Below are 24,433 nucleotides of genomic sequence, written 5' to 3'. Positions count from 1 at the left end.
TATTTTTTTGTGCTAGAGAATATATTAGCTACACCTTTACAATTTTTCTTGATGTTCCACAGCGAAACGCGTAAAAGATCTGGTAGCAATCTAATTGGTGAAAGCTATCAGGGAAGGTGCTGACACTGGTTGCCTTTGGCAATGCTTCAAAAAAAAAAAAAAAATCGGATGACTGGTAACATATAAATCGTTATGATAATCAACAAAAGCGGTAATAATTCTGAAAAAAAAAAAGTGGGCAAACTTAAAGCAAGTTATCATATGACTACATTAAGCAGTCCATTCTTTGACCTAGAAAATTAACTCTACATCTCAAAGACCTCGTCTCTCAAGATCGAAGTATTCACTACAAAAGCTTGAAGGCACAGCTGAGAGCACCAAAAGCCCTGTCCATTCCTCACCTGGCTTCAAGGTGACAGGTTTCTCAACCACTGCTCCATCGACACATAACATCTTTTTGTACTCTTCATCGCCAAAATCCGCCATTGCTTTTGATTTCTTCTCCCATGGATTCCACACCGCTGTTTGTGGGCATGAACAACGGTAAATAAATAATAAGGTTTACAACCCAAAATGTAGAGTATCATTTAACTTTCTACTCGTTTACAAAATTGTATTATTGAACACAACTTACCTACATCCGGGAGTCCATCCTTTCTAATAACATATGTCCGCTTCCTCCCATGATCGAGGATTGCAATTGCATTGGGAGAACTGAGATAAACTCGATCCACCTGCCAGATAAATCCAGACAGTAAAGAAATAAATTAATGAAGACACGAACACAAACACACAAAATGCTAAAGAAGCCATTGTTGCACCCTGAGAACCACGTGAGTAGCTGATGGAAAAGGGGTTTTATGCCAACCGGGAATTTATATTACATCATGTTGCAAACAATGAGTGTGAAACCATGCAAATGCATTTGAAAGAAATTTGGTAATAAAAAACTAATTCAGAATCTATGTCGATCTCAAAGTCTCCTAAAGAGATTTAAGGTGGAAAGATTCTGGGGGAAAAGGTGGGACTTGAAAGTGGCGTTGCTTTGTTGTCTTCGTGTTAGTCACTCTACAGTGAGAAAATATTAACTAGCATAAAAAGTTTGGAAAAAACTGCACTGCTAACATTTCTAGCAGTCGAAAAATCAGATGAAAGCTGACCAGAAATTGCATGAAAATGAACACCAAGGTGTTGAAGGGCAGTTCCAATAGTATAGATTGCCGTTAAAAGAAATTAATAAAAAACGATTCAGCATTTCTGTCAACTTAAGTACCAGTTCCATCCATTCATCTCTAACACGGCTATAGGAGTAAATTCGAATTTACCTCAGATTCAAAAGTGAGGGCATCTCCTTGTTCTGTAAATCGTTCTCTTTGTTGAAGGTTGTCTAGGTAGTCAAGTGTTTCCAATCCTTCTATCCTCACTTCACTGATATAAAGATTCACTTCTGAGTGAGTCCAAACAGTGCATTTTCCAAAGGATGCTTGTTGAAATCGGGTGAAAAATTTTAAGCATGCATGCTAGGCTACTTTTAATGGATTCCCAATACATGAATCGTATTCACATGTTTTTGGTAATAGATTTACCATGCTTTTTTTTATTATTTCTATAGCTAGCAATAAATATCTGATTGGAATCTTAAAGAAATTTCATTTTTCCTATTGATTCTGATGATTCTTTCCACACACACCCCAAAAAAAGGTCATCTTTCATTATAAAGTCACCACCATTTGGGATGAAGAAATTCTTTCCTGTGCAGAATCAAACTGTGATACTAATGCTAACTTATGGAAAAGTTTTCAGTTTCTGGAAAATTGTCAAACAAAACAGGTAACCGAAAGCACAATGTTTCCTAGTTAGAATACCTCTAGAAAACTGAGCTCTTTCTTTCTTTCTTTTTCTCTTTTTTTTTGTAAATTTACAAAGACCCAGAAAACCATGAAACGAAAAAGATATTTCCGAATATTCCATTTTAGAAAAAGAAGTCTCAATTTGGTTCTCTTGCTTTTATGATTTTTTTTATACATAAATATTTTATCCTTCTCTAATTTAAAGGCCAGCCAAACAATTTCATGCTTTCTATTCTTGAGCAGGTCCATTTTCTACATGTTCTCAAGAAGAAGGATGGAGAAAAGAGAAAAGGAATGGGAAAATGTGAAAAATTGTTTTCTACAGAAGTGAATGCATGCTAAGAACTTAATCCTTTCCTTGTTTTAGGCGTGACATTTGGGTAAATAGACTTCATACCTTATGTCAGAAACTGACAAATATGTGTGATATGTAAATGAGAAACTAAATGGTTTTCCGTCGATGTTCCGAACTCTTGATGTCAGCGCCAAGTCTCCATTTGCTGCAAGTGACACCCTAAGACGAAGCTCAAAACTGAAAGGAAAAACAAAACAAAAAACAGAGACATATTAACCAACACTAGTCACTTCAAACTCATTGCAAGCACAGAGAGAGGTTCAGCTCCTATTGTAGTTGTGCATGTGATTGGAATGATTCTGCTGTGTCTCAGTGTTTGATCTCTTCTGCCCAAACAGAGGACTTGCTTTCGGAATGAACTATTCGGTAGTGGGTTATTATAGTCATGACTTTGGAGATTTCAATTGCAACATAAAAGGCTAACTATTGAAAAACCAGTAATTCAAAATTATGGACCGTCTGCACAAAATGCCAATAATCCAACAACAACGAAAAACTAAAATTAAAATCTTAGTCAGGGTGAAATAAGAAACTTCGTCTTGTTCTTCACAATAAAATGATTCTATGAGCATGACTATTAATCACGAGTCATCAAGATTGGACCCTTGCTCTGATGCACATAAGGAAATAAAAAACCCAAGCTCCTACCTATAAGGCCAGCACTTCAGGTCTTCTTCAGATGGTTTAAGCAGTAGGTCAATGAAGGATTTCCCATGGGAATCATTGGGATGCAAAGGAGGAGGATTGTCATCAACTGTCCAAATCTTGCTCCTAGCAAAACCATGCTGCTCTGGAGATCCACAGTTTCCAAACTTCACAAGCATTAAAGCAGTTTACATAAGTAAAGATATGTTCACTCATGAAGTTTTAAGCATATAAAAGAGGAACTTTAGAGGTACCTGCGGGAAACATATAGGGATCCCTCCGCGCACTTGTTTTGGAGGCTTAAAGATCCCCTGCAATAATTGAAAAGGTCAGATAATTGAATCAGTCTTGGATCTCTTAAGAGTTAAAATTTATTAATCAATACCATCTGCAACTCTCTGTTATGCTAGAACAACTCTATGACAACCTGTTTAGAAACTAAAAATCTAACAGCAATTCAAAATCTAGTGAGTCCTATGATTATGGTTCCATGAATTTGACTAGTCATATTTAAACATGTAATGTAAGCTCTCGTGGAATCAAAATGAAAGGCAAGGGGAAAGGAAGAAGAAGAAGAAGAGTTCCCAGTCATTTCTCATTTAGATTTTAGTTCTGATACTAGGACAGCCGTACAATGGAAAATATCCCTTTCTGGATACTGCCTTACTCAAAACCAACATTGACCTAAGAAAACAGTGCACGATTTGTAAGATTTTGCAAAGGCACATACCTTACTGCTTGTGAATAGAAGTTCTTCCCCTTGCTCATTCCTCCATGAAAAAACTTGCCCTCCATGCAGACTAACCTGTTATCACAAAACCAGTAATTATGAAAACGCATGCCTCACCAATCAATTTATCAGTTATCTGCAGATTAGCAACAGATACCATCTCCTTTACAGTAAAAATTTCCTATTACACAACGACAATTATCAATAAATTAATCCTAACTACTGAATTCGTTGCTTTAACAGAACAGCTATGGGAAAAAAACCGAGTTAAGAGAATCTCACCCGCGCGGAAGCTCCTTGTGGGTTGCGGAGCACGACCTGGTCCATACCGTTCCAGTCTTTGGTATGCTCAATTGCTGCTCTATAATCCCATACAGCTGCAGAATGCCTCATATTTCAAAAAGACTAACTGAAAAGATTCTACTTCTCTATCCTCTCTTTGCAATCCGAAGACACTCCGAGTAGACTTCTAAATCTCTAGTTAACCCTCCCTAATCACCAAGAATGACAAAGAACCGTCTATTCCAGCGAATTAAGGGAAACAAAAAGGTACGTTTTAAGACAATTGAAAACCTCAGCGGACATCATGTGTATTCTGAAGTGCTGTGAGTTCAAATCACATGTACCAACTACAACTTAGATCTGAGAGCAGTAATTCTAATTTCCTTCATATGCTAACATCTACGAGACTGATACTGTCATCCCTAGAATTCGTACAAGGTGCCGAAAAATGAAACATTTGGCAAACCATAGGCTAACACCTATCTAGAAGGATGAAGGAATCACCAAAAATATGACACATTAACACCAGAAGAAGACAATCAAACGATAAGACTGTTGAAATAATAACTTCTAACTTTTTGTGAACTACTTTCACCAAGTTTCAACATTTACTTAACAAAAACAAAAGGAAGAAGGACCCAATTCCCAACTGCAGGATCCAAATCACAAAATCTCAACAAAACAGTGTATTCCTATGCGTATCTAATACTATATGATACTTGTTGCCAACTACCTTGCAATTGAATTTCCAACAAAACCCACTCGGTAACATCAAATCCCAGAATAGTTAAGCAACCAAAAGCCATGAATTTCAAACATTCATCCTTTTTAAGACTCCCAAATGCATCGAAAACTTCAACTTTGACATCATAACAATACCCCCATTAGAAGTTAGAACTAGTACTAAATACATCCACGGCCATCAATACAAGTGTTTTAAAAGCTTAACTGAAACTAAGAATTGAGGGGACAAGACGCAAAAATGAACCAAAGGGTCTAGGCAAGATTGTGGAAATATGAGAAGAACTGAATTTTAAAAAAGTTAATGATATTTATTTATTACATGATAAGTTGAACAAAACTCCTTCGTATTTTTTTTTTCTTAAGGAGTTGCGGAGATCTAGGACGTGGAGATACGAGAAGTACACGTACTCTGTACAAACGGTCAGAATTTAATAATGGGAATTTTAAGATAAAGACCGTTTTAATTCAAAATATATTTTCATGTAGGACAGCCCTCCACTAGATATCATCAGTCGGTAAAACTTAAAGGTAGTGCTAAAATGAGATCTCAAGTCACGGGGAGAGCATGTGAGATGAGAGGTAGGGACATTTCCAAGGATGCGACTTCGTCACCTGAGCTTATGGGCATCAAAGGTATGGTCAACCAAAGGGGAGGCAATCAGACAAAAGCCAACAATTTTTTGCCCAAGGATTATATTTTCTTAAGTACATTACGTGGGTATTCTTGTTAAAATCACATTCGACTCTTAAAATTACATAATTTTATGAGTTAATATATATTTAATGTACAAAATCAGATTAAAAACTTGAAAATTAATAAAATCAAATTTAATTGGTGTAAAATCGGTAAACTCGGTAAAATCGGTCTGATTTTACGAGTTTATTAAATTTATAATATGAACCAAGTCATATCTAAATTTGACCTTAAAATGTCTGCTGATCAGTTTTGTAAATTTAAGCATATTTTTCAAACTGTACATTGGATAGAGCTGAAAATCTATAGGGAAATATTAATATAAAGACTTTTTTTTATTATTCTATTTCTTTATTTATTTATTTTTGAATAATTATTTTTAATTTAAATTTTTAGGGGTTTGTTTAATTTTGAATACTATCTATCCCTCTAATTTTATTTAGATAACTCGTTGATTACAATATTGTTGACTCACTTTATCAGATTTTAATGTAATTTAATTTTTTGATTGGAATTATCAATATATAATTAGTTAAAAAATTACTTATAATTTTACAATTTAAATTTATATTATATTTTTTTTTATTCTATCAAAAAAAAATATTTTTAACAATCTTGTATGGGTTTAGTTGGTCTTTCGATACCCATGTCATGTTCGTAATCAACTTTTTAATTATGGAGCCCACTGATTTCAAATGATATAGTTTGTGACTTCACCTCACCTTACTTTTTAGTGTTTTGTTTGTTTAATGAAAAAATAGTTTTTTTTAATAAAAGTAATTTTTTATAGTAAATGAATTTTTATAAAGTAAATTATATTTTGATGATATTTGATAATATCATAAAAAATAAATTGAAAAATATCTTTTAGTGTTTGACTCAGATTTTAAGGGAAGAAATTAAAAAAAAAAACAAGAATTCAAAACAAAATATATAGCAATAAAAAAGATTGAGAACCAAATTAAATATAATCAATAAATAAAAAGATATTTTTTAATTTATCACAATTTCTAAAAAATATTTTCCATTTAAAATAAAAAAAAATATATTTTTCCAGAAACCAGGTAAATTTTTTAATGACCGGAATGTATTTCTAATCAACTAAATTTTTTAAGGGTAAACAAATATAAAAAAAATTAAAAAATAATTTTAAAAAAACCAGAAGAACCGGAGCCTAAATTTCTCACAAGTAAAAGAATGAACTCTGATGCTAGTGTTGAATTCCATGTAATTTCCTCATTATTAGTCTTTCTGTGGTTTTGGAGCTCACGCCCAAAACTTTACTGCTCTGAGAACACATCATCTGACCTTGTATCCGCTCAATTAATGATTTCTTCCCGTACGAGATGAAAAGTTTTGAGCCAAAGGCACAATCCTGAAAAGAAAAATCGACGTGCAATGCTCTCAACTTCACGTTTTCAATAAATAAATAAATAAATATTGTATTCGAACATGAAGTTTTGATTTTCTTAATTAATTCTAGTTTTCCAAAAAGAAATGAAATATTACACTATTATTATCATTCTATTTCTACACAGTCCCTCGCAAATATTTTCATAATTCGAAAGATACAAGCTATCTTCGTGTATTTGTAAGGAATTATATATTACAAAATAAAACTTATTAGATCTTGAAAATTTAGGTTAGAGTCCTTCCAGGTATCCCAGAACGATTGTCCAAAAAAAAAAAAAAAGGATTGTTAATATGATAAAAAAAAAATGCCATAATATCTTCTTAAGATAAATTCAAAATTGAATGGTAATTAATAAAATAATTTTATTTACATGAATTTTAATAAGAACTTTTAAAAATAAATAAGGATCTTTATTAATGAACCGGGAGTCTAGGCCTAGTGGACCCGTTTCTAACCCAACAAAGAATGGCATGCATGTGCACTTGGTTTTTTTCTGTGAATTGGGTGAAAGACACGTTACTTATCTAATATATTTTAATTTTAAAAAATTAAAGATGACATGTCATTCTGAATCACCATCCAAAACACCTCAAAAAACTCATTTCAAGTCCCAAATCATTATTTAATTGACTAAAAAATAAAAAATCAACCTGAATAAAAAAAATTATCAAGACCCAATTTTTTTTTCCAGCAATATAAAGAGTAAAAAGTACTCTCCTTCTCTCTCTCTTCATCCATAATCCAACAACTTATCTCTCTTTTAATTAACAACTAAAAAGTAAACAAAATAAAATTCTGAAACAGAGCTAAAAATCTTGTAAACTAAAGAGAACGAAAAGGAAGTTAAAATCTTGAATCAAGAGGGAGCTGCAAGAGTGCACAATGCGCACTGCATTGAGCAAACCCTGATCTCTTTTAATATTTCTTAGAATTATAATTATAATTGTTTAAGCATATTATCAATGAACGGTCTCAAATTCCAATCATAATTTATAGCTTATATGAGATACTTAATAACAAGAGCGAGCATCAGCACAATCTTCCCATACATATATCGAACAGTGTCCACATCACTGTTTGTTAAAATTGCACACACCAGAATACTCATAAATTATTTTCCAAACCTTCCCTACACTTAGTTCCTAATTTTCTTCGATGTACATTACCTTTGAGTGGCCATCCCAGCACTCTGAATTTGATAAAACGTATCAGTTCTGCCTCGAGAAAGCTAACTTAACATGTCAAAATCACGAGTCTCAAGTATAGACGCCAATCCTATCTAGCCATTCTATCAACTGCTAACTGTTAGCCGTATTTGTGGGCTTGTAATTAGGCCAAAATTACACGGTTGCCGTGAAATTCAAGATAACAAGGGACTGAGAGTGAACCAGTGTCATCAACCAGCAGCCACAGCATCGGCTCTGGGGCTTGCATCCAAGAGTTGATGCAGCTTGGCACCAGAATTTGAGTTTCGTTCATACAGATCACGCTCTTCTTCAAAGGCAGAATTGTTAACTCTTGATAGCAAGTTTTCTGTACTAACAGCTGGGGCCCTGTGCTCATCAATGTTTAAAATCATTTCTTGCGCATGTCCTAATCGTGCATTCTTGAGTTTCTCCTGCTAATTGAAACACTTTAAAAGTTCGTAACAAAAATCATGAACTACAGGCAAAAAACAAATTAAGTAAATAAACCACCTCCCGGAATAAAGGATTGCTGAAAGGGTGTACCGTTAATGCAGCATTTTCAAGCCTTAGTTTCTCTGATTTCTCTGTAAATTGACTTATTTCAGATTGGAGTGCCATGTTTTCTGTGGTGAGTACTTCAACTTTGTGTGCAAGTTCTTCAGCCTCAGCCTAGAGGGAGGAATACAGAGCACGATTTCAGCTATAAATTGATAAATCTAATAGAGGATTTAAAACAACAGGAGGATGTCGAGAGAACAAAAAAGTTGTCACAGATCTACCCTACCTGCTTCCTTAATCTTGACCTTCTGGCAGATTCTCGATTTGATTGTTTCCTCTTCTCCCGTTTCAGCTCCAGCTCATTCTAAGCATACCACAAGAAATTACAAGGAAGGGCATATATACTATTCTAATTAGAAACAATAACTTCCAAAAACAGGAAAAATAAAATCAAAATATGGACAATAACTTATGTCTCAAGAGAGATATAATAAATGGTTTGAAAATTTTTCAACAGCATACATTACCTGTAACCAGGCTTCAGAGGGCAGGACTACACCAGATTGAGGAATTGTAGTAGGACTTGTCTTAGCAGCATTCACACTAGGAGGGTTCCTAAGCTCCAATGCTGTGGTCATGCCAGGAGCAACAGCTGCCCTCAATACATTGTCAGTGGATGCATTCACCTCTCTAGGAAGGGGACTGGAATGTGACTCCATTTTTGTATCTCCACCTGTTGCTGTGATGATTGAGCACAGAAATGAAACTTTTTTTTTTTTTTAACATTGTACTTAAATGGAACTTAAAAACATTAATTTCAAAACATTAAGTAGCTAGACATATCAAGATTTCACCCAGAAAAAAGCCATTGCTCGATTGACCACCATATTAAAAGATGACGAGCATGGCAACATGTCTCTCACTTTCAATAACTATCCTGTTCCAAATGAGCACTTCTCTGGAAAAAATTTCTGGTCAATACAGAGACTGTACTTGTCATTTCACAAGTTGCAACGTGGTTGGATGTCATGCATACAACAGGAAAAGAACAAATACTACTGGAAATTGAGTGTCTAGGGTCAACACTCTCAATGAAGAATGAGATCATACCAACAGTTGGTGTTCCCTCACGGCTCCTTTTCTTTCCCTAACAAACGGAGAGATAAAGATCACTGTTAAAATTCAGAAACATATTAAATTTCAAAGCATGCAAACGCTCTTGAAAGACAGAAGGGCTTACCCTAGTTGTATTCCCATCAATTCCATCACTGGAAACTTCTATCTCCACACTGCACACGGCCAAACAATTGAAAGTCAAGAAAGTCTCTCAAAGATCATCACATCAGCCACCCAAACAAAGCAGCTGAGCTGAAACAAAACTTGAAAGAAAATTTGGAAGGGAGATTAGTCATTGTTAATTCCAAACCTTTGAGACAGCCTACCCCCACCCTCGACAGTCTCAGCATTACCATTGCCTATTGACATTGCAAGCCCATCAAATCCTTTCAACTTATTCACTAAACCTCGATCAGTATTTCCTGAAGATTTTGTAGGTGTTTCTGCACTCAAAAGGGTTCCAGCCTGCATAATTGTGCAATAATTGAATGTGGTCTCAACTTACAAATGCTTACACAGCAACGGCAAACCAGTTTATGTATTTCCAACAGACACATTTCTAACTCATTTTGTTAGCTGATATTGTATATATATAGAACTAGCATTGGAAGCGTAGAAAAGGAAATTTCCAAGGAGCAGGCTTCACTTACTGCAGGAGATGACACAATCCCAGGACCATGAGGATGGGATACCTGGAATTGAAAGGAAAGGAATAATAAGCATGCATACACTCTCCAATATTTACACTACACCTTTGAGTATTCTGTTGAAACTTTGATCATCACTTATTAGAAAGTATGGTAAGATTACATGAATAACCAATAACCACTAGTAGAAAAAATGCAGACTTACAATTGGAACAGCCGGATGTGCATACACTCCATGTGAGTAGACTGTTGCATAAGGTGCCCCATAAGGTGGCATCATAGGCTGGAAGAATTGCAAAGTTAAAAGTCTTTCTCAGTGCACAAGTCTTCAATTTAGTTTACTACTTCTCAAGTACCAACCAAAAATAGAAAGATAGTGAAAAATCTTGAATTAAAGTCACAACTCTTTGGGAGCCTTGAGCAATACCTGTGGCAGGCCCCACATATAAGGATGAGGGGCATGACCAGAAGCCACGGCCGAGTTGTAATATGGTGGGAGAGCCACTCGGGGGCCATAATATGCCTAATGATGTTACAAAATCACTTAATATCACAATTGAATTGGAAGTTTCATAAATACAAAAAGGCACAGATGAATATTCTGGTCATGTGGCAACTACTAAATGAAAAATCAGAAAACAAATGCAAGCCTTAAGTAGATAACCTGCATAGCTGCCCCATCAGGATACACATGAATATTGGTCTGATCCTGCCAATACAAAAGGATTGACCGATACTCAAAAGAAAAAAAAAATTCAACTAAATCACAGCAAACAAATCAAAATCAAAGCTTCCCATATGAAACCAGCCTCAACTTATTTTTGCTCGTTAAAAACGCAGAAGATCACATAAATAAGTAACAGAATGTCTTTCCAATCAGATTTTTTGTTTGAAAAAGTAAAGGAACGTGAGGATATCTGTTCCCACCACTGAAATGTAAATATTCACAACTTACCGGTGGTGCAGGTGAAGATTTATCAGAAGTGGAAGACTTTCCCTCTTCAATGTTTCCCATGGTAAAACACATGAAAAAAACCCTTTTTTTTAATTAAGAATTGATATGAAAAAACTGTTTTAACTCTCTCACCTGCAACAAAAGGAGATAGATTGACAAAGGTGTGGGAAACAGCATGGAAAGGATCGAAGAAAAATAGAAGATAAAAAGATTGAATCGAGAGACACATCTAGTCATTCAAATTAAGTCATTGCACAATTTCTAGATTCACTAAAACACTCACAGCTTGTAGAGTAAGGTCTGTTAAAGAAGTCACAAACCAGCTATCCCAAAGCAAAACAGTTTAGTGTAGGGAAGATACCACCGATTTTCACAAGGCTATTTTTTCTTCAAGTACGATACAGTAAAAGATCGGGCTTCCTCAGCTCTTTTCAGACAAGGGAACGCGAAATAATTAAATTTATGGCTTCTGTTCATTCGATACATAGGATATATCATTAACATTAACTATCAACAGCTAACTACACCATAAATGATTAAAGATGCGTTTCTGTTCCTGAACTTCTTCTAGGAATATTACTTATGAAGTCTGAGGGTATTAGCGTCTTTCCACCATGTCATTAGATTAAGTATGTTTGACAGCATGGTAGCGGTTGCTTTTCAAATAACTTTTCGTATCAAAATGTATGTCAATGATATTTTTTTATTTTTTAAAATTTATTTTTGACATCATCACATCAAAACGATTCAAAACATACAAATTGTATTAAATTTTAACAAAAAATAAAATTAAATTTTGTGAGAACCAGTTTCAACCGCGTTCCCAAACACCTCCTGAAAAGAAAGCGACGGACACCCACAGCAGATCCTTTCCCGGGAGACTGTATTATCTGTAGGCAGAAGGGCTAAAATTAAATACCCCCTTCGAGTTAAGCTGGAAATCTAAAATCTTCCTACACGCGATCAGGTGCCGTCCAGTAATTTTATCAACACAGCTTCAACTAGGCATACAATATTCCTGTCCCTCTCGCAAAATTAATAAACAGCAAATCTCCAGCTAACTCACAGTTTTCGACGATAAAACTGAAAGACCAGATCAGTTTCTAATCTGAACCTCAAAATGAAAGAACGAAAGTTTTTCCAAAATTAATAAAACAAACTGAACTCGAAGACTTCTCTTCTTTCTTTGTTACACTCCTTTCCAGACTCAAAATGACCAAGGTAACACTTAGTTTTTGTTTTTCATGTTAACATGTCTCACAACTTTCAATTTCCTCACCCTTCTCACATTTTCTCACCAACCAAACAAAAACTTTATTAATTGACAAAGAAAATTCTCTAATCAAACGCAGGGTTTTTAAGAGACTCCATATTTTACATACCTTCAAATACTCGAATCAGAAATCTCCTTCTCTGTACAGATAGCAACTGTGAACTGCTGAGACTTGAATTAATGCTCACTCTGTCTTCTATTTTACACTAAGAGGGAAGTAACTGAAATTAGAGACCCTAACACCAACTTCAAAGACTCTGCATTTTTTTCCTCTCTCTTACGAAACAGAGGGGGAAATGAAAGTTCAATTTTTTTAGACAGGGGAAGCAGGGAGAAGAGAAACGGAGGAAAGGGGAGGAGAGAGAGGGAGCGACAAGGCAAGTTCCACGTCAGGAGACACGTGTCGTAGTGAGGTAAGCGTATAAGTACAGCGTATATACGATGCGGGGGTGGTGGTTGTTGAGCTGGCACGTTGATATTCGCGCTGGCTAAATTTATTATTTATTTCCAACGTCATATCTGGCCGCAAACGTGTTCGGCAATGACTCGATCTACGCGTCTCTCTAATTTAGGGGTCCTGCATTTTCCACGTCGTCACGTGCCTTATGTGCTCTCTGTTTTTACTAATTGAATAAATTAATCTTTCATTTTAAGATTTTGTAATAAAAAAGATTTAACTCTAATCAATATATCCTTTAGAATCCACGATCTGGCCTTTCATCGATGGGCTAATAGGGGAATTGCGCCACGTCACTAGTTGTCTATAGCTGTTATAATCGCTAACGATTGAAATGATTGACCGGTGTAGAATTTTCAGATGTGTTTTTTAATGATGAATAAAAGATCAATCGGTTCATTTAATCATGATAAATGGTCTACCGGTTCATACAAAGTACTATATTTATCAGCTTTAACCTACATAGATTCATAAAACTATATATTAAATTTTTAATCAATCATTTAAAATGTATGCATAATGAATTGTATGCATTCATTTTAATTGTGCTATCAAAATGAGACATACATATTTATATAAAGCACAATGAATACTTAAATTCTAAGTCTTTACTTTGCTTTCTTCTTGGATTTCTTGATTGAGTTTTTTATGAAATCCTTCATGCTTGTTGATATGATCTTTGTATAAAACTTGTTTAACTCTTATTATCATCCTAGCATATTATTAGTCCAATTCTCATTTTATTGTTATTATCAAAATATATAAAAACATAAATGTGTAACCTAAAAGTCAATAATCTCTTTTTTTTTATGGTGACAATAAATATATAATCTTAAATATAAAAATATGTCTCCCTCTTTCTTTTGCATTGCAATACATAGGGAAATTTAACAATTTAGCATAATCTAATTAAATATAAAAAAGATTGCATAATATTAAAAAATAACTTGCATTAGTAATAGCTTATGCATTAAGAAAAAATGGATTTCTCCCCATAAATATATATGTTATTAACACATTTCTCATAATTCATATATTTTATCCCACTTTATCATCAACAAAAATATATATATAATGGAGAGGTAAAAATACATGAATATTATAGAAAAGAAAAATGAACATTCATTATATAATCTCTAAAATACATAATTTATTACAATTAAAAAGAAGTGAAAACCATAAAAATATTAAGACATAATGCAAATGCTCTTAGTACAAAGTTTAGGGTGGTGGATAGCAAAAGAGTAGATTATCCATCATGCTTTTGATGTCTTTTAAATCATTGGCCATTTGTCATTGAGTAGCTACCATATGCGATTGTGTATCTCTAAGATGACGCACATATGTCTCAAGATGTGTTAGGCGGTTTTTCATCCTAGATGTCCAAGTACTCGTAGAAGCCTCTTCAAGTAATGAAGTAGGCAGTGGTGATTCAAACATGGCTTCAAATTTGTCATCACTACCAACTCGTCATTTTTCTTCCTCATCATGCACTTCCTCAGCATGAACCCCATTCTGATCTCTAGATACCCAAGCACCATCTTCATTTAATACATATTTCATCTTGGTGGGAGTTATATTGTCTATTTCCATTAACTTGGAATACGATGTTCTAGTTATACCCGTTATCAATATTTCAAAGTGTTAAAAAATGGAAGTTAAAACACTTACCATAGGGAAGAGACTTTTGTTTTTGATCTTGTGTCAAAATCATATTTTTCATCATTATGTACTATAGGTTTATCGGACGACCTCTAATCATGCAATAAATCAAGCATATGCCCATGAATGTGACCTTATTATAATGTCTTTTCTTAGATAAAATATTATGTTCTATGATTCTATGTAGGTTTGTAAAAGTGTCGTTTTTTTAGCAAAATATTATATTCAATGATCATGTGCAATATCCTAATTCATAAGAGCAAGCCCTTTTAATCTTTAATCTATGAGCAAAATCATTCCTACTAATATGCAATTAATGTTAAGGACTTATTTACACTTTTTTTTTTGCTGACCAGAGGATCTAGAAGTGACTGAACTAATAGTTTTAATAGCTTAGGATGAGGGAGGTAATATATATATATATATATATATATATATATATATATATATATATATATATATATATATATATATATATATATTAACGTGGGTGTCCGAGTCAACTTGTGCGCACCTTGATTAATCTCACGGACCCTAAAGTTAACGACCATGTAAGCCTTCAGTGGCCATCATATTAGCAACCATAGGACTCAAACCTAAGATCACGGGGGAAGCAAACCCTTTAGTCTCAAGCTTTTACCACTGGGTGATCTACTAGATGGTTGAGGGAGGTAAAATATTTGATGGAACAGGTGGTGGCATAACATATGAGTTGTCGTAACTAAGTCATTTTCAACTATATATGCTCAACATCCTCTAATACATCTCTAAATAATTCAATTGCTTTTTCACTTGCATTATGTTCTTCATAAATTGTATCCAAGCGTTCAAACAAAAAAAATGTTATACCATATAGGTAAGTTTTGATAATACATTTATGTAACGAAATAAAATATACTAGTTTGGAAGTAATATGTTTAAAAACTTGTGGAAAGACAAATATAATTAAATGTAGGTATGTTTACAACATTGTTTTGCTATCAACCTTGACATAATTTTTAAAATCAAAGAGAAAAGAAAGACTAAGCGTAATATACCCTCTAGCTAATAACATAGAAAATTCACAATTGTTTACTAAGGCAAGAACATAACAACCTACAATGTTTACCTTGAATTTATATTATCTCTCCAATTTCAGGTTCGAGGTTTGGAGCACAACCATTATTCTCGGTAGCGGTTTTAAACAATTGTGAATGGTAATAGTGATTGTTTAATAAAACGCTAATGATAACAATTGTTAATAAAATTGTATTTTTTAATATCGGTTTAGTCAAAACTATATTATTTCTCAAATACTTTTCTCTCATGTGCTATTTCTCAAAAACTCCCATCAAACTATACTAGTTTGATAAAATACCTCGTTTCTAGGGGGCTGAGAATATTAGACCTAAGCAATAGAGGTCCTATGTTGTATACGTTGAATTTTAGTACCCGAATCATGTTAGTGTAGTTTGTAAATGAATAAAGAAAAAAAACGATATTTATCATATATTAGAAAAAAAACACTTTCTTCTAAGTATTTGCAACTTTGGATTTCTATCATATAGTAAATTAAATGAAAACTATGACGGATCAGCTCTCAAAGTGGGCTTCTTAATGATATTATATGGATATTTATAATATCAAAAGTCAATGAGATTAATTTGTTTTTTTAATTTGTTTTCTTAATTTATTTCTTTAATTTTCATAATTAATTTTAACATTTGTGACTGTTGAGATAAAACTAAATAACAACTATTTAATTTAATTTAGAATATAATTGTTTCATTAATAGTCATACAGTTTCATTAATAGTTATAGTAGTAATAAATATAATATTTTATTATAATATTTCAGGGCTAACAAATCTGTTACTACACATAGAAGACACACACACACACACACACACATATATATATAAACAAAAGTATATACTTTCTTTCCTTTGTCTTCTTTTCTTATTCTTTCAGAGTTTTAAAAGACTTAGTTGTATTCTAAAAATATTATCTCTGTTTGGGATAAATAAACACTTTAAAAACAGTGTTTTCACACCTCTAACCGAACCCTTTATTACCATTTAATTACAAACAGTAATTTCAACACTAAAGACCCAAAATAAAGATCAGTTTGCATTCCCCCGAGCTCCTAAACAGCTCAGAAATTGGAGAGTCTGGGTGTTAATTAGTGATGGTGTTAATAGGTGTGGTAATATTCTGGTACATCCTTTATCTTTTTCTATTTTCTGGTCGAGCAATGCAAGTTCATCCATGCATGCGTTGAAACATTTACAGAAGTCCTGAGGAGTGAGCATCAACAACGATCAAACTTCCGCGTCAGAAAGTGTCCTTGTTAGTTAGAAACCCCATCCTTTGGGGCAAATAAACGTCCTAAAGAGTACACTGCACTTCCATTAATGCTGCTTCCTAGCTCTTAAGATAGCTGCGACAGCAATTCACAACCATTTATCCATTGAGGAAAAGGGTGTTGACACAAACAAGTTCATTTTATTTTAACTCTAGCAAAGGTATATATATAATTCCACAGTATTCCCAGCAATGCAAAGTTTATGATTGTTTATTATATTTTGGACATGAAGTTTTGTGCTTTCAAATATATTTTAAATTACATTGCGCGTTCAATAAATATTTCCTTAGCTGTAATGTATAAGATTATGCTTGCGAGGAGATGGCAAATATCTCATAATCAAATAAGACTTAATTTTCATAGTTCTCAAAACTAAAGAGTTCAGACATACAAATTACAATCAAGCTTGGAGAAAGAAACTCTAGCAAAGTACTGTATACCTTTGTAGAGATGTTAAACTACCTTAAGTTAAACAAATCAGTAAAGAAAGTGACGATATATATGTGTTTGCGTGTAAGAAATATTGAGAAAAGTTGTATTAAAATTTTATGACAGGAATGGCCAAGAAATTACAGTGAAAATGTTTTTCTTTTAGTAAGAGAAATTATTTTTCTCTTTCAATGCTTTTAGGTGTGTTAGATGAGATTATTGTTATTTTTTGTAAATAAGATTAGCAATAGCCGGCTCTCGTACAGTCGTTGAAATCACAAACAATTGTTTCTGGGACCGTTTTAACTCGGAATATTGTTTCTTGTGTTGTTATTCACGAGTAGTGTTCCAACACTTGATTTCCAGTGAATGCTACAATCACAAGAGCCAAGTTGCCGACCTAACAAAACCTGGTTCCAAGAAGTGCAAATTGACCCAACCAGAAGTACTGAACATGTATCAGAGGATAGTAATCAATATCAGAGGATAAATTTCTTAATTCTCACAAACAAATCTCAAATGTAGCTGCCTCAACTCTGAGAACATGTATCAAGATTACAAACAATTCTGCTATAATTAATTGAAAAATTAGGGGGGGGAGGGGGTGAAGGTGTCATCACTCCAAGATTGAAAGAAGAGTGAAAAGCTACAGTTATACTGGAATGTAAGTCAAGGAACATAGTCTTGCTCAAGGGTTGGCTGGGTTCTTACCATTGATGCTGAAGGCATCTTACTTCTTCCGACTGAAGTTGCATCAAGAGCCACCCCATTTTCAGACTCTGCTTCCATTCCTCTTAATTTCTTACTCCTCACTAGTTTAAAAGTGGTGTATCCAATCACACCCGACAAAACCAATGCAAAAAACCCAGCTCCAAATCCAACCACATACCATTTCCATACTCTGATATTCTTCTCTACTTCAGGATTTTGAACAGCAAGTGAAAAATGACCATCACCTTGTGTGATGCAGGTGTTTCCCTTGGTTATGTTCCTGAATTGGACAAATCCATCTGGACCAAGTTTGACGCATTTTAATGTCTCAAGCTTACCTTTTATCTCAAGGTTAGGAAAGCTGATCAAAATGGGGCCACCCAGAATGCTAAACTTGAGTGCTTCATTACCCAGTGCACTTAAATTTGAAGCATCGTAAGCCATGAAGCCAACAACAGGAGCAACTAATGAATAATCAGGCACCTTGTAATAACGAGTAGACCAATTCCCCAAGTTCTGGTATACTATAGATAGTCTCTTCACAAATGGGAATGGAAGAACCCTTGGCGGGATATAAAAAGAACTGAAATTGACTCCTCTTTCCCAGAAATGACCACTTCTTAGCCTAACAACTGAGACTTCGATTCCAGAGAAATTAGCAGGGAGAGAGACTTGTAATGAAGTACCTGTACGTTTCTTTGCTTGTGCCTTCATTGCGTGTTTATGAATCAATGCATCTAAAGACTCCGGGTCATAGCTTGTTAAGCCATGAACAGGTGAAAATAATAACAAGAGCAGAGGAAAGATCACATAGGTTGTGATGATGTGCCCGCTTCTGTTTCGCCCCATCAAGATTGCGCGTGCCTTTAAGCCTCCAGGCCTCCTGATTTACATGTTGAATTCCCCAAGATAATAATCCACCAATTAATGAATGCTAAAACAGATAAAGATCAATGCTTGACTTTCTTAATTTCTTGTGATGGATTACAAGATACTAGAGATCGACCTTCGCACCGATACTAAACAGCGCACTATGAAGTATGAACCCAAAGAAATACTAAAGAATAAAAGGCAATGTGCGCATTGAGAAGGTAAACCAAAATCACCTTGAATTAAAAAAAGGAGAGTGGCTTCGCGATGAGATAAGGAAAACATAGAAATAAACTCTGAATTCTTCAATGGTTTGTCGTGATGTTGTTGGAAGTAGTAGCTAGGATGAGATTGGGGGCCAGGAGAAAATGCAGCAGTGGAGTATCTGTTATCATGGGGGTGCCAGGTTAGACTGGCACCAGAAAGGAAGGATCCTTCTGTGTTGTTTTATGGTCACTTTTCGATTTCTTTTCAGTTTTTTTTGTGAGATACCTGGTCAACTGGATTGGTTGTTTAAGAATAAAAGGTTAAAGGTTTAGTCATGACAAACAATGCCAACGAGGTTTTAGGCGGGATTAGTCCCTCAAGAAAGGATGGAATCTCGTACACTTCTAAAATTAGATTTTGATTGTTCATTGCCAGCATGATTAGAAGCTATGAAACACAGAACCACGACCTCTGTGTGGTGGTTTATACATGACATAGTACGGTCCTATTGTATTTTTTTTTCGTGCATGACCGTGCATTTCTTTTTTTGCCTTACTGTGGGCAAAATGTATTTAGTCCCAACTTAGATTGGATTAAATACACGATCCTTTTTTATTGGATTATAAATAATTCATGCTCGGATCATTGTATTTATAAAAATATTTTCTATGATGTTATTTGAAATTTAAACCCTAAATAGTAGTAACTAGAGTGGTAGCCTACGCTACGGGTCGGATCAAGTTTTTTCTAAAACTAAATAAGAATGTCTGGATGATGATAAAATCAATTCATATTAACTTGATCAACATGTAACACATGATATGAGATCGGGATAACTTAAAAAAAAAATTTCAAAGCTCAAAACCCGGATTAATCTAATATGTCACCCTTTCAATATTGTTTTTTTGAAAAATAAGATGTTATCTTGGATTATTTTTTTGTAAAATTAAACTATGTTTTTATCAATCATTTGTGTTAGTTTTGAATCTATTAAGTCATCTAACTTATATTAAAATAATTTTTAAATAATTTAATTTAAAACTCAAGCAAAAAAAAATTCAGTCAATAGATTTTAAAAACGATGTACAAGGCCATGTTTAAGAGCACCATCAAAGATTTCCCTCACGGTCTAGATATTCTTTTTTTATTTCAATATTTTCTTGGTCTGACCAATAGGATAACATAGGCTAGTAACAAACACTAAATAGGAGTGAAATTTACTATTCATCATCTCATAAATAACTTTTTAATGTAGTGAAAATAGTGTTTTATTATTTTTTTATTGATTTTAAATTGAATTTTATATTTTTTTATAATTTCATATTCAATTCTAAATCACAGTATAAAATTTTAAAAAAAATTAATTTAAAAAAACGAAATTTTCAAACTCATAACCTAAATTATAAGGCTAAAATTATTTTATAAAAATCAAATAAAAAATATTAAAATTCAATTCTCAACAAACTAAATATTACAAAAAAAAAATTAAAAAAATTATAAATACTTTTAGCCCAACTCTCGAGCATCTTTGATTTTGATCGGTCCAACCCTTAGACATCTCAAATATGTACTTGGCTTAACTCTTGAGTGTTCTAAATCCAATGCCGACCTGATCCAAAAGTCTTAAATCACCACTAAATAAGTAAAACTGCACTTAAAAACTTTTGAAATTTATTTATTTTTTAAAATAAAATCTTGTAGCTAGTTTTATTTTGTTTAAGTGAAGAATTATTTCGTTATTTTTTCTCATATCTTTATTTATAAAAAATTATAGTTCTTATTTAGATTAAAATAATTTTTAAATTAAAAAAAAAAAATCTACCATCATATATAATACATTATAAAATAAACAAACAACAGATCAATTGAAAAAAAAGTCAAACTTTAAACAAGATTTCTCTCTTTTCTCGTCAAGAACACAATCCTAAACCCAAATCAAGACCTAATCTAGTATTTCAATCAATTTGTTTAATCACTTCAACCCAAATTTGCGCTTCTCAACATGTTTTGATGAGTCTGCACTACTAGAATTCTCTTTCCTTTTCTCTTATGAAACCCACCCAGAATGACCATGATTTTTCAAGTTCACGAACCCTAAAACCACCAAATTAATTCTTCAATGGCTCTATTGCATCGCACTATTTTTTTTGTTGGTGCTGACTGGGTGACTTCTTTGGTTTTGAAGCCCAAAAACTCCATGGCAAAGAATTTGTTTCCATGATCAAGACCCAGTCAAAGCTGAGCCCTAACTCTCCTCAACTTGCTGCGTTTGTTTTTTATAATTTTGTTACAGGAATGAATGGTTTGTGATGAGTCATCAAAATCACCAGTCAACTTTGAATGCCCCATGAATTGCTCCCTGAATTGCTCAAATTTGACTTGTAAGTTTGATGGAGGCTTATTAATTGTTGGATCTGGACTCCATTGGTAATGGTGGACTTGGATTCAAGTTGGTTGTTAAGACTAAAAAAACAGAGCAGGTGACTAAAATATAAGATTTTTACCTCTCCCTTCATCTCTTTCCTTTCTCTAAACATCTTATCTCCACCAGTTATACCATTCAAGCCCTGCAAAAATTCATACTCAGACTTTTCTTCAACACTTTCACAAAGACTTCTGCTCACAAATAGCATCAATTTCCTCCAAAATAGACTCGTCAAAACCATCATCATCATCAAGGGAAAGATGTGCTTGAAAACTCTGGTTGGGGTTGATCGTTGTAGAGAGAAAAAACAAAAGCTGATTTATTTTTCTTGTTTTAATGCAACGATGGTTTTTTTTATTTTTACTGTTTCTCACTGTTTTAATTTCTCACTTATGCTAATAATGGACGGAGTGCCCGCCGCCCTCACACAATAGAACCAACCACGTGTTAGAGAGCGCGCGCCATAAACGTGGATTTTCAGATAGGGAATCAACCGATAAAAAGGCACACCAAATCCACGTGTCATCAGCTAACTTTGACGCAGCACGAAAAATATCATCCCTAGATAAATAAACAATTAAACGCAAAAAAATTGAAGAAAAGCGAATAGAAAAATAAAGTAAAACAAACGCAAGAGAAAGTGAAGAAACAGAGGATAGGAAGCAAGAGAACCACACATAGAAAATCCAAATGGCATCGACGATGATTGCGGCGGCAGCATCTTCCTCCATGGTGGCCACTGCCATCAGAACTTCTCGCTGCTCTGCCTTGCCTTGCCTTCCTCCTCGCTCCTCCTCCCGGTCCTTTCCCATCAAACATGTCTCACTCTCAGGTATATCCTTGCTCTTGACTCGAGTGAATGGACACAAAGAAGAAAGACAAAACCAAGCAAATCCCAATTGAAAACAACCGTTGTCAATTATTACATAAGTGTTGCTCTTTGGCCTGCAAGTTTGACAATTTACTCTTAGTAAATGTCACCTGAAAGAGGGAACCTAGTACATTATTTAATTTTCCAAAAGCAGCACTGATATTAGGGGGTTCTTTCTCATTCGCAAAAGCAGCACTGAAAGGAATCAATTTAGCTTGAATAGTTAATTTTTACTCTAAGCACAGTATTTTTTTCGTCGAATTTCCTGCTAGAGCAATGCCCTTCTAGATCTTTTTTTCTGTTTAGGGAAAGGAAAGAATTATTGTACAAGACTTGAAATAATTATTTTGAAAGGAACCTGAAATAAAAGCATCAGCAAGTTGAAATGGGAATAAGAACATATTTGCTGGATTTATCTTAGTAACTCTAGTATTGCTTTTGATTTCCCCACTGTGGTTTGTGGCTGTTTTTTATCAGATGGTATTCGTGTTTTCTCAGAGAGTTGGGTAGAATAAAAAAAATAGGCGGCTATGAGTATTCTTGATAGCTAGTGAACAGTAATGGGAGCAGGAAAAAGAAATATACAGTGGATCTGATTTAATTTACCTTTCATAGCTGGTGCTTATCAACTGCACTGAAGTCAGGACTGAGCAAGATATGTACCTGGAAACATATGTAGCTTTCTTCTTTATTTCTCTTCCTTTCTAGGATACACGGCACTTTGGGATATGCAAGTCTTAGAAACACATTTTGGGAATATTTGAGGGCTAAAAACACATTTGCAGACCATGTTTGGGTGGCTTTTAATTGTTTCTGTGTGATAGTTTAAGGCCCTCTAAATTTTTAAACTTAATGTCTAAGCATGACTAGTTGCTCCTGTTTGAGATTTTGAAATTATACACTTAGGTTTCCAGTTCCTTGCAAACAGAGTCCCACAGGTTTGCTCCACTCCAGATCAGAGCCTCTTCTTCAGAAGAATCCTCTGTCGACGCTAATGAGGTTTTCACAGACTTGAAGGAAAAGGTAAGAAACAAGCTTGGCACGTTACTCCCATAGACAATTTGGCATAATTCAGTGGTGTTTCTCTCTCTGAATAGTCCCATTTTGGCCTAACTTTCCATTCCTTTCTAAATCCCCTCAATAGTTGGACTGAAATGAATTGCTTCTGTTGTCAATGCTAGTGGGATGCAGTTGAAAACAAGTCCACAGTAATTCTCTATGGAGGAGGGGCAATAGTTTTTGTTTGGCTATCATCGATTGTTATCGGTGCCATCAATTCAGTACCTTTGGTATGTTATTCTTTTAAATAAGTATCAAGAAGATCGATGCTTTTCCAGTTTCATATTTGCTGATTTTCCACTCTTATCAGCTTCCCAAAATCATGGAGTTGGTGGGGCTTGGATACACTGGATGGTTTGTCTATAGATATCTTCTCTTCAAGGTAAGAGATTCAGCATGTTTGATATGATCTTAGTGGGCGTGTGTATGTTTTTTAATGTTGTCATGCAATCTGCACCTATCCAAGTAAGCATCAGTTCAAGATAAAACAGGCAATACAAGTTAATAACATCCTCATTTTCGATTACTTTAATTTGGATTCCATACATTCCGCGTTCTGAAAACTGCTACAAGTTGAGATGAAGTTAGAAAAAACCATGTAAAATTAGCCAGATTTTATTCGATCGCAATCCAGGATTGAGTAGCAGTTGACTTTTAGAACCATGTCCTTTGGGTACGTGGGAGACATTCTGCAAAAGAAATAATTACACAACGATATATATCAACCAAGTTGCTAATAAATTAAACATCTTACTTCCTCAGTCGAGCAGAAAAGAACTAGCCACGGACATTGAAGTATTGAAGAAGAAGATTGCAGGAACTGAATAGACTTGCTTTGTTGGGCAGTGGATGTAACTTCTCCCATATCAATTTATTTCTTTGCTCTGCGTCCCTGCAGTAAGATCCATTTTGTATTCTGTAATGTAGAATAGGCCTTGTAAGAGTTCTGTTACTCTGTATTTCCCGGTTCATTATTGTAATAAGATTGGCAATTTCATGTGTGCTTGAA

General features: G+C 34.2%; 4 protein-coding genes across 12 annotated transcripts; 1 reads left to right on the top strand and 3 right to left on the bottom strand.

Annotated features, from left to right (window-relative positions):
• Positions 1-153: 153 nt before the first annotated feature.
• On the bottom strand, positions 154-4,994 carry LOC7457379 (putative glucose-6-phosphate 1-epimerase). Its single transcript, XM_002301358.3, has 8 exons — positions 3,863-4,994; positions 3,581-3,655; positions 3,105-3,161; positions 2,854-3,017; positions 2,248-2,382; positions 1,326-1,428; positions 635-734; positions 154-521 (listed from the first exon to the last, which is right to left on the bottom strand). The coding sequence occupies exons 1-8, from the start codon at positions 3,971-3,973 to the stop codon at positions 313-315; spliced, it is 954 nt and encodes a 317-aa protein (XP_002301394.1). The 5' UTR covers positions 3,974-4,994; the 3' UTR covers positions 154-312.
• A 2,676-nt stretch (positions 4,995-7,670) lies between these two features.
• LOC7457378 (common plant regulatory factor 1) lies at positions 7,671-12,770 on the bottom strand. Of its 9 annotated transcripts, XM_052450862.1 has the most exons (14): positions 12,500-12,766; positions 11,924-12,007; positions 11,118-11,249; positions 10,827-10,871; positions 10,590-10,685; positions 10,368-10,445; positions 10,166-10,207; positions 9,826-9,980; positions 9,640-9,688; positions 9,510-9,546; positions 8,927-9,138; positions 8,686-8,763; positions 8,445-8,570; positions 7,671-8,332 (listed from the first exon to the last, which is right to left on the bottom strand). In XM_052450862.1, the coding sequence occupies exons 3-14, from the start codon at positions 11,187-11,189 to the stop codon at positions 8,111-8,113; spliced, it is 1,212 nt and encodes a 403-aa protein (XP_052306822.1). In that variant the 5' UTR covers positions 11,190-11,249; positions 11,924-12,007; positions 12,500-12,766; the 3' UTR covers positions 7,671-8,110. The 9 variants fall into 9 exon arrangements, with proteins under 9 accessions (XP_052306822.1, XP_024450019.1, XP_024450017.1 ...); XM_024594251.2 differs by lacking the exon at positions 11,924-12,007 and having other exon boundaries at positions 8,927-9,132; positions 12,500-12,770; XM_024594249.2 differs by lacking the exon at positions 11,924-12,007 and having other exon boundaries at positions 12,500-12,765.
• A 4,978-nt stretch (positions 12,771-17,748) lies between these two features.
• On the bottom strand, positions 17,749-19,484 carry LOC7497234 (uncharacterized). Its single transcript, XM_002301356.4, has 2 exons — positions 19,099-19,484; positions 17,749-18,875 (listed from the first exon to the last, which is right to left on the bottom strand). The coding sequence occupies exon 2, from the start codon at positions 18,839-18,841 to the stop codon at positions 17,951-17,953; it is 891 nt and encodes a 296-aa protein (XP_002301392.2). The 5' UTR covers positions 18,842-18,875; positions 19,099-19,484; the 3' UTR covers positions 17,749-17,950.
• Positions 19,485-22,083: 2,599 nt separating this feature from the next.
• Positions 22,084-24,433, top strand: LOC7457377 (protein CURVATURE THYLAKOID 1A, chloroplastic). Its single transcript, XM_002302579.4, has 5 exons — positions 22,084-22,326; positions 23,294-23,388; positions 23,547-23,654; positions 23,735-23,806; positions 24,187-24,433. The coding sequence occupies exons 1-5, from the start codon at positions 22,185-22,187 to the stop codon at positions 24,250-24,252; spliced, it is 483 nt and encodes a 160-aa protein (XP_002302615.2). The 5' UTR covers positions 22,084-22,184; the 3' UTR covers positions 24,253-24,433.

This window comes from Populus trichocarpa, chromosome 2 (genome assembly GCF_000002775.5).
Source record: "Populus trichocarpa isolate Nisqually-1 chromosome 2, P.trichocarpa_v4.1, whole genome shotgun sequence".
Lineage (NCBI taxonomy): Eukaryota > Viridiplantae > Streptophyta > Magnoliopsida > Malpighiales > Salicaceae > Populus > Populus trichocarpa.
Note: the sequence above shows the minus strand (reverse complement) of the source record. Positions and strands in the feature narration are given on the sequence as shown.

Coding starts and splice junctions, on each gene's coding strand:
- LOC7457378 (XM_052450862.1), bottom strand. CDS start 11,189: ATGTGTTTTACCATGGGAAACATTGAAGAGGGAAAGTCTTCCACTTCT. Junction 10,686..10,826: donor CTGATGGGGCAGCTATGCAG/GTTATCTACTTA, acceptor TAACATCATTAG/GCATATTATGGCCCCCGAGT. Junction 9,139..9,509: donor TGAGGGAACACCAACTGTTG/GTATGATCTCAT, acceptor CAATCATCACAG/CAACAGGTGGAGATACAAAA.
- LOC7457377 (XM_002302579.4), top strand. CDS start 22,185: ATGGCATCGACGATGATTGCGGCGGCAGCATCTTCCTCCATGGTGGCC. Junction 22,327..23,293: donor CAAACATGTCTCACTCTCAG/GTATATCCTTGC, acceptor CCTTGCAAACAG/AGTCCCACAGGTTTGCTCCA. Junction 23,807..24,186: donor ATAGATATCTTCTCTTCAAG/GTAAGAGATTCA, acceptor TTACTTCCTCAG/TCGAGCAGAAAAGAACTAGC.
- LOC7457379 (XM_002301358.3), bottom strand. CDS start 3,973: ATGAGGCATTCTGCAGCTGTATGGGATTATAGAGCAGCAATTGAGCAT. Junction 3,656..3,862: donor CACAAGGAGCTTCCGCGCGG/GTGAGATTCTCT, acceptor TTGTGATAACAG/GTTAGTCTGCATGGAGGGCA. Junction 2,383..2,853: donor CTGAAGTGCTGGCCTTATAG/GTAGGAGCTTGG, acceptor TTTTCCTTTCAG/TTTTGAGCTTCGTCTTAGGG.
- LOC7497234 (XM_002301356.4), bottom strand. CDS start 18,841: ATGGGGCGAAACAGAAGCGGGCACATCATCACAACCTATGTGATCTTT.